Source organism: Formica exsecta, unplaced genomic scaffold (genome assembly GCF_003651465.1).
Source record: "Formica exsecta isolate Colony F162 unplaced genomic scaffold, ASM365146v1 scaffold2, whole genome shotgun sequence".
In the NCBI taxonomy this organism is placed as follows: Eukaryota; Metazoa; Arthropoda; class Insecta; order Hymenoptera; family Formicidae; genus Formica; species Formica exsecta.
The window spans coordinates 5,512,644-5,521,957 of NW_021849297.1; the positions used below are offsets into that span (position 1 = coordinate 5,512,644).

The window sequence follows — 9,314 nt, forward strand, 5'->3', positions numbered from 1 at the left end:
TCTCTACATTTCATATATTTTTTTTTAAGTTTTTCTTTTAAATCTCTCGACTAGTTTAGTGCATCATAATTTATTAGGTATTTTATTCTTTGCATAAAACTACGTTCTGATGTGTAACAAATCTAAAATCTAAAACTATGTTATACAAAGTTATATGTAAAGATTGATGTAATTTAATGGTCCAATGTTGTCAAAAATAATTATATATCAAAAATAATTATATGTCAAAAATAATTATATATAACCAATTATATGACATTTTTTCTACAGCGGGACAAAGTAACAGTATTGAGGAACACGTTAACGCCGGCTTGTAACAATCAAAGCATCTCGCGAATCCGTGCGACTACCGATCGAAGATCGTTGATATCGACGCTCGTATACATAATAATGCAACCGATCGCGATAATAGTATGCTTAATAATGCACGCGAATAATTTGCGCCATTCGCACGCGGGCCTTTGTCAGCAATAAAGCCGGCGTTCGCCAAAATGGTGATTCGGAATAGAGTAGGGTTGCGAGCGTGCCGTGATTTCGGTTCATGAATTATCCATGACGCGCGGCTTCCGTTACGTTATTAACGACAACAATACCGACTTCGTCAGCGAAGTTGATCGCGGCGATTGCTTCCACGAGAAAGCGATTTGCGTTGCGAGAAAAGAGCTGTGCTGAACTGCGAAAAGAGGATTTTTATGGTCACCAGTCTTTCGATGTCAAAACAGACGACATAAAATGTATACGCGAATCAAGCTTCATCGAGAAGCCTTTTCGGGGTGCAAAAGGGCGCTTTTACTTTTTCAGAGAGAAAATTTCCCCACAGCGTTTTCTATTCTCTCTCTGTCTCTTTATTCAGCAGTCTATATGGTTCTACGCTTCCGCAATGCTTTTAGAAATTACAAAAATAAAAGGCTCGCGCGCGGCGCTTGAAATTTCTGGCTGTATAAGCGCGAATATATGCTTAGTGTAATGGTATACTAGTCATGTGCTAGTCATGCGTGTGGCAACTATGGTCTCTGACATCTTTTATGCACGTTGGATTCTAAATGAGATCCGTTTGGGAATTATTTCTTATAGATATTCACGCATCGATCTATTACGCTATACATTATACATTAGATATTTTCCTTAAAAGAGGATTTGCCATTTAAAAATATGAAGGTTGAATCAACTTATTATCACTAGTTTTCTTGGCCGGATAGATCACTAATAACACTTTGGTTCTAAATTTGAAAGGTTGGGAAAAGAATATATTTGTTATTATTATTAAATCATCTCTCTCTCTCTCTATTCTGATAGAGTACATGAAATATCAAACTTTTTATTTAAGTACAAGGCATTGTTAAGTACTGAACTCTGAATTTAGAATATCGCCTATTTCCATATTATATAATATTGTATATAATCGAAACTAAATTTTGTGTTCTTTAAATTTAACATCTTCTATTCTCTCGCGCGAAAATAATAAAGAGCATTTGAAAGGTTGGGAAAAGAATATATTTGTTATTATTATTAAATCATCTCTCTCTCTCTATTCTGATACAGTACATGAAATATCAAACTTTTTATTTAAGTACAAGGCATTGTTAAGTACTGAACTCTGAATTTAGAATATCGCCTATTTCCATATTATATAATATTGTATATAATCGAAACTAAATTTTGTGTTCTTTAAATTTAACATCTTCTATTCTCTCGCGCGAAAATAATAAAGAGCGTAATGCATGTGTCGTAATCTAATTGATCAGATTCCAACGTGCACATATCGTTCTTTCTTTTCTCAAGGATTACAGTATGGTCCAAGGACTTGGCGGCGTTACTCTATCGCGTGCGTGCATTTATTATTATATTTCGAGAATTTTATTGGCATATGTGTATAGATGTCGCATAGATAAAGCTCTCTAAGCTGGTACGAAAAGTAATTATTATTGGACTAGAAACGCGGCATGATCGCATAGTATCGTCTAATGTCGCCGTGCATGTGATCGGATCCGCTCGGGGGTCTCGGAAATCTAATTATAGGTTTCGTCGTATCAAAGTTTGTACGAAACTTGTCGGCCGGGTGAACAGGCCCGGTCGTTTAGGATAGGACTGGCAGTGGATCGGTTAATTTGACCACGAAGCATCCATAATCGACACCAGCTTGATCCGCAATCTGTGCAATTCAATTTAAACAACCTTGTATTTAGCCTGGAAATATAATAATAAGTGGATTTTCTATAAAAATGTTACATCACAAAAAGTTAAGAAAATAAAGTTAAAATTGTTTTTTTTTCTCATAGATTTTTAATTTAAAGTATAGTTTTAAAATATAGTTAAAATAAAATTTAAATTATAATTTCATCTCCTTGAGATGCATCTTATATTTCGGATTCGCTGATTTTTGCGCGGTACTATTTTATTATCATTTATTAATCCTATTTCAGCTTATACATACTATTTTATTCATTTATTTTGAAAATTAATGTTACGTTTCAACACTTGGCACGCGACTACTGTTCTGAGCATTTCGCGTGTTTGTTTATTTGCAAAATTGTTTGCGGATCGCTTGAAAGAGCAATAGGACTGATCATCTACAGTGACTTCGGTACTTCTTCGGAATTCTTTGCGATTGGTAGTCGCACAATTTGCGGGCGACGACGAGGACGAGATTGACTCGTTCCGATTAACGCATTCTTTCTCTCTACCTATAAATTACAAACGATTAGACTAAAAAGATAGAAGTAATTGTTAGCGTCCTTTGGTACCAGCCTGAGTCTCATTAGATTACAAATAAATTTGTTAGATAGTCTTGCAATAGTATCGGCTATATGTATAAATCACTAAGAGATCACTGTGTTTCTCTCGTCCTAATCTCGTCACTTGCTCGCGAATTTCCTCGTCGCTTCGACGATCGAATCAAGTCTGTATGTCACGATCATCGCGACTCGATCAGCCGTAGCAACCAGGATATCCTTATTGACTCTTAATCGTGGACGTCGAAGTATCAAAATACAGCAGTTTAGCACAGCCGAATCGGCGTCAGCCGCTCTCTCCATTAACGAACATGCTCGTCAATCTATTGTGGCCGGTGACAGAAACGAGACCCTTACAGTCTCTCATCGTCTCTCTCTCTTTTCTTAACGAGAGTATATTTCGAAGAGAACACGATCGGTCTTCCATTAGGACATAATGTAGTCCGCGGAGTGATGCGAGTGATGGGAGTTTCGATGTTTGTCCCTGCGATGATTCGTCCGGGAGTTACTGCCGCGAGTGCCGCTGGTACCGGTGGTGCCGGAAGTGTGATGGCTGTAACCACTGTCGCTGCCAAAGCTGCTGTCAGGTTGACCCTGGTACAGTCTGCCAGCGGTGGTCACCTGATCGCACGCCGGGTCCCGGGTCGAGTTAGTGGTATAATACACCGGTTGGCTGTACTTGTCGTCACCAAAGAGTCGATCGGTCGGCTGCGAGTACGTGTCCGAGTATTCGCCGCCCACCTGAGTATAGAGTGGCGTCGTGACATCGGATTGACTCTGCAAGCCGTAATAATCGCCGCCGTACTGTTGCTGTTGTTGCTGTGACGACGACAGGTACTTGTATTTGTCGCTACCGGACGATTTGATGCTGCGGGATGAGCGGTCCTTGCCACTCCTGTTCTGGCTAGAGTAGCGATGCAACGGGCCCAACACCGGCACACTCTCGTACGGATTCTCCTCGAGCCGTGGGGCCTGTGCGGCCGGCAAAGGTGGCACGAAATATGGTAACCTGTGCGCCACCGACGGGACGGATTGTTGACGTTGAGCGATGCTGTTGCCTGTTCGGGCACCGGCCACGCCTGGAAGCGAAGATTCGAATCAGTCAAAGTTTTCAAATGCATTTAGTAGTTATATATATTGTTTTTTGAACATGACAAAATCGTAAAATTATTCCAAAATTAGGTAATAGAAGTGAAAAATCAAAATAGAAAGTCGAGATAGTCAAGATCGATATTCGAAAGTTAAGAATAGCCGGAAGAATTAATCCAGAAAATTTCAGTACAAATTTATCAATAATTTGACTTGGTTTTATGAAGAAATAAATAAAAGGTACAAGATTTATACATAAATTGTAAAGTATTCATATAAAAATGATATACAGTAAATAAATATTAATAATAGCAAACAGTAAAGAGTAAATAGAAATACGGTGCTCGAGGAGTCCAAAAAATACAAAAAAAAGGAACAACGTCGATGAGTGTCTGAGAGATTATATGTCGTCGGACAATAACAGTAAACTACAGCATGAGGAAGAGCAAATATCGTTGTTAGTTTAACGTCTCGCAATTACGAAATCTTTCGAGCGATATTACTTTCTTTGAACAACATTACCTGAAATGGCTATCTCTATCGTTTTCTCTCACGTACGTCTCTTTGCTAAAATATCACTATGGCTTAATTATCTGTTTACCCGCGACGCTAGGATAGAGTTGAAGCAGCGCGTCCAGCAGCATGCCCTCGTGGAACTCGCCCACATCGTGATTTTTGTCCCGTCTACGTCGGTCGAGACTCCTGGGGCTGCGGCCGCGTCGCTCACGTGGTTGCCTGCCACCAGCGGGACACGTGCCCCAGGCAGGAGCGCCGCTCGAGGTGAGCATCCTCGCCTCGGACGGCTCTCCCACCGACAGCTCATCCTCGGCGAATTCATCCTCGCTCGCTGGTTTGGATGCGTTGGACGTACGGTGATGATGACGATGATGATGGTGATGATGATGTAGACGATTGCGGGCGTTCAGCTCGCTCTCCTCGTCCGTCTCCGGATGGTCCCCTACGGAGTAGAGAGATTTGTTAGGATTTGCTTAACGTTGCGACGATGGAGATGAAGAGGAAGGCAATTAATCGCGAATAAAATCTGTCCGACAATCGGGCAGGATTAATTAGACGTTGAGAAACTAGAGTATTCTTCGTGACAAGCGCACGATGAGAATTAATCAGGCGGGTAATTAGAATCCTGAGGCGATAAATTATTTAGAAAAATGAGAAGACTACGGGATATGGGGATTATTGTACGGTGATCATATACGGTGACTCACGAAATTGATCAAGTGTCTCGAAGAAATATCGAAAAGTTATTTAAATATATATGAAATATATATCAATAGAAATTTTTTTTATAAAAGACAAAAATTTAGTTTTATGCGCCTTCTTTCTTTCCTCTTATCATGTTAAAAAAAAAAGTTTTATGGAATTTTGAAAACGTTGAATCAATTTCGTAACTGTGAGAAACAAGAGTCAAATTCTTTAAAAAGACGCCTCACATATAATCCCATGCGGGCTGCGATTGCAATATCATTCCACACTAGACGTCGACTGACGAAAAAACAATTGTGTCCCCAGAATAGAATTATTTTCTTCAATCATGGAGAGCGAAGGATTCGGCTTCGCCTACGGGAACAAGCTGGATCGCAAGCTCGAATTTCATTTAAAACAAAAAAAGTGCGTCTTGAACAATTGGAGATTTTGCCGTTAAATCGTCGGAATAACCCACGGTCCATTTCGGCCGATATTTCGTAACCGAGAGAATTCGGTTTCGCGCAGGAATTTCGCTCGTCGATTCGGCAACGCGAGCGCGAGCGGTCGTCTCGCCGTTCCGTTCCTCCGTTAATTGCCTCGCGTTATTCCGTCGAACACGAGCGTTCGGCCGCGATCGATACTAACGACACACAGCGGGGCGTGTACGCGGGCTAAAAAAAATTGGCGAATGTCGTACGAATAATCGCGGCGCGGCGGAAAAAAAAAGGAAAAAAAAAACCAATACCCGTCTGGAACGTCGCGCGCGCGGGCTCGCGACCGAAATCGGTTTCGCGAGAAATTGAGGGGGCTCGTTCTCGATTAATTTTTATCTCGCGGCGGCAATCGGAAACGAAGCGGAGAAAAGAGACGTATCACGCCGAATTGTTCTCTCGAGCAGATTGGAGGTGTTATCGACTGGCTCCACTCTCGGACATTAAGTCTGCGCTCCGTTGATCGTTAAATCGCTCGAGATAGCCTCCGTCGTCTTGGGCGAGTGTCCTCTCGAAATATCCTCCGGTGTTTCCACGGGGAGATAGGAGGATGACCCGGTAACGTGTCGATTTCGATCGAGATAGATCCGAGTTACGTTCGACCGATTCTCAATTTCCATCGTCGAATTTCCGAGTAAATAACGCGATATGTTATTAGCCAACAAGAGCTTGAACTGTTTCGATAAAATAAATTTTATATATAAATAACTCGTATACAATAACCGTCTATTATGATTCAATTTTGAAATATAGGTCAACTCCGTGTGTATGAAGTATAATATATCTTTTGTTTTCGTGAAATAATTTTCAGGCTTTGAGGAATAAGCTGCAAAATTATTTTTAAAAAATACAAGAATACATGTATATATATATATATCTCTGTAAGTAATTATGTATGATGGAAAAAATGTGTGTATAACTTTAAAAATTATTAAAATTATAAAAAATTCTTTCCCCGGGAATTATTCTGTCAAAAATAGAGAATTTCATTTGACACAAGTTCAATTTGATCAATTCCATGAACGCGCGGGTTATCCTCGTCGTCGACGTGATCGTCGAGCGAATCCGAGCGATCCGTTGAATTCCCTAGCGTTTTTACAAGCCCGCGAGGGACAGGACCACCCCCTTCGAGATCGATGTTCTCCCTCGTCTCGAAACTGGAGAACGATGATGCATACATAGCGTATATACACACGCGGGTTCGTGGTTACGACTAATGCACGCGGTGCAGCATGTATATTCGATTACCGGATCCTCGTCAAACGTCGAAAGCCTCATCACCATACTAATTAGCCGTCCAACTAATGGGAAGTATAAGTCAGAGGTCGTGTCACGTTTATCTCCCTTTGGTAAAATACACGACGGCACAGAAGAACGGGATCGCTGCGGGGAGAAAGAGAAGACGACAAAGAGAGATAGAGAGAGAGAAAGAAAAAGTGATTGCGATGAGATTATGGGAGAGAAATAGGCGAGAAGACGTAATGTAAAACTGCACTTATCAAAATCTCGTTTCTTGAAATGAGTACAGACTGTGAGGGTAATTATACATATATTTATAATATAAATCTTCGAAAGAGTTGTGAATTTAGCTTTGTTGTTTATGATATATTATTTTTTATATCGCAGACTGTGTTTTTCAGATTTAGGAATCTTATGGATTCATAGATTCTTCAATTTTCGAAGATATATTTTTAGATACTTAAATATCTGTTCCTATAAATTCTTAATAAATGCTTGTAAATTCTTAGACGCATGAAGAATCTTCAAATCCGTAGATTTCATTACACAAATCATAGATAGAAATTTATATTCATAAATTTTCTCTTTTTTTTTTTTCACTGTGTTTTTCTTATAATTTAAAGATTTAAATCTCTGAATCGCGAGTTCGTATTTTCATCCACAAACATTTTTACTCATTTTTCGTTCAACAAAAATCTATTCTTTTGCAATTTCATGAGATTCGTAGTATCACATAAATTCTCTCTCTACCTTTTTCGCTCATTTTCAATACCGTAAACTCATTCAACTCCGTAGATCTTACATTCGTAAAGTGTACTTCCGCGATATGCAAATTTTCACTTGGAATGTTTTTAAAAAGTTCTATCGATTTTTACCCCGTAAATCTTTCTGTAAATCGCGATATGCGCGTATCTGCCGGATTATTTTGATAAATGCAGTCTCGCAGTATCAGGACCAGAAAGAAGGACACGTGAAAGAGACGGGCGAGAGGAGGGAAGGGGAGCGACGTGGAAGCCTCGCAAGCGCGCGTTAGTCGGCGGAATTCAACGCTGGTTCAACGCAGCCGTATGTTAATCGTGTGTTAAGCCAACCGACAGACGCACACACCGTGTTGAAAACTCTCGTATATTCGTGGCATACCTATGCGTTTCCCGCGGGCATGTTCGATCGAGGATACTCCCTTGCGTCTTCAGAGGCGAGTCTCATCTAGAAGGAGAGTGCGTGATTGCATCTGCATGTGAACGTCGTTTTCCACGCGTCGTCGAGAAGACAAAACGGGATATCTTCACAATCTCGCAAGGATTTTCTGTCGCAATTTCTCGGCTGACCGAATAGGTTGACGTATCTTAAGATTCGCGTAAAAGTACGCTTAATTAAGACAATTTTGCTCATTTCTTCTTTTAATTTTGTTTGCTTAAAATTAATTTATATTTTTAATTTTTACTTGTTTCTTCTTTTTATTGTCCAGCTTTAGACTATCTTGCTTTAGATTATCTTGCTAAAAGATTATCAACCGAAGGAATCTTAAATAAAGATATATCTATTTCTTTTCAGTTTTTAACAAACACTTTGCAAAAATAATATATGCAGAAAAAAAAGGTCGCGAATTTTCAAATTCGCGTTTATAATTCGAGTTTTTGTTCTCTGAAATTAAATCTTTTAATGAAATATTTTAACTGTTCCTTTTCTCTCCATCGTCGCATTGTTGTTCTCAAGATTCTCCAGTGCGATGTTCTCCGTAAAAAGACCGCGGCACGTAAAAGGAGACGCTTGGGCGAAGCCGTCCAAAGTAAACATCGATTATCGGCACTTACCGTTGCTGAGCTCCTCGTAGACAGGATTATAGAGGTCCTGCGATGTGTAAGGATCAGGACCGGGGCTGCTGCAGACGAACACCCCTCTCCCGCCCTCCTTGACGTCCAACATCTGCCGTGATAAGAAAAATGTCATTTAAAAAAAGGGGAATATAACACGCGCGACGCGATAAGGAAAGAAATATATCTTTTTTTATAAAATATATCGCATTGTTAAATAACGAATGTGGGGTATTTGCAATTGTTATTTATATTATACTTACACATAACAGCATGGAAGGCGCAAATAGGTGTCGCAAATATTAGAAAGTGATCGATCAGACACCGATACTCTTTTAGCCGTAAGTTATTAAAAATTTGAGAAGACACGCCGCGCGATTAATTTTACGTTTGATAAAATCTCAATTCTACTGTGATATTATAAATTATGCGCCGTTTGAGGATTAAGACCGCCACCATTTCCTTCGTTTTGCGAGGTTGAAGGGTAATTAGTCGCGAGTTGTGACTAAAAATAGGTCAGCTCGTTACAAACGGGCTCGAGTTTCGCGTTGTTTTACGAGGCTCTTTAGGAACGGCGACTTGTTTACGACAGCGCTGGAAAACAATTAGCGAATAAAGGTAAGGGATGCGGGGTAGCAAGATCGCGGAGGGGAGAAGGGAAACCGGGGGAGGGGGGGTGCAGATGGTGAGAAGAAACTCAGAAGCAAGGTGGCGACTGGCACGAGTTTCGAGAACCTTAACACTCT

The 9,314-nt window shown here is 40.2% G+C and overlaps 1 protein-coding gene across 1 annotated transcript in view; it reads right to left on the reverse strand.

The window, feature by feature from the left end:
• Window positions 1-3,128: 3,128 nt before the first annotated feature.
• Window positions 3,129-9,314, reverse strand: part of LOC115234363 — a 43,791-nt gene continuing 37,605 nt past the window's right edge. The window contains exons 3-5 of the mRNA XM_029805394.1: window positions 8,569-8,680; window positions 4,423-4,779; window positions 3,129-3,811 (exon numbers count right to left, since the gene is read on the reverse strand). Of these exons, the coding sequence (XP_029661254.1) occupies window positions 3,159-3,811; window positions 4,423-4,779; window positions 8,569-8,680 (1,122 nt within the window). The 3' untranslated portion in view covers window positions 3,129-3,158. The remainder of the gene's footprint in view (window positions 3,812-4,422; window positions 4,780-8,568; window positions 8,681-9,314) is intronic.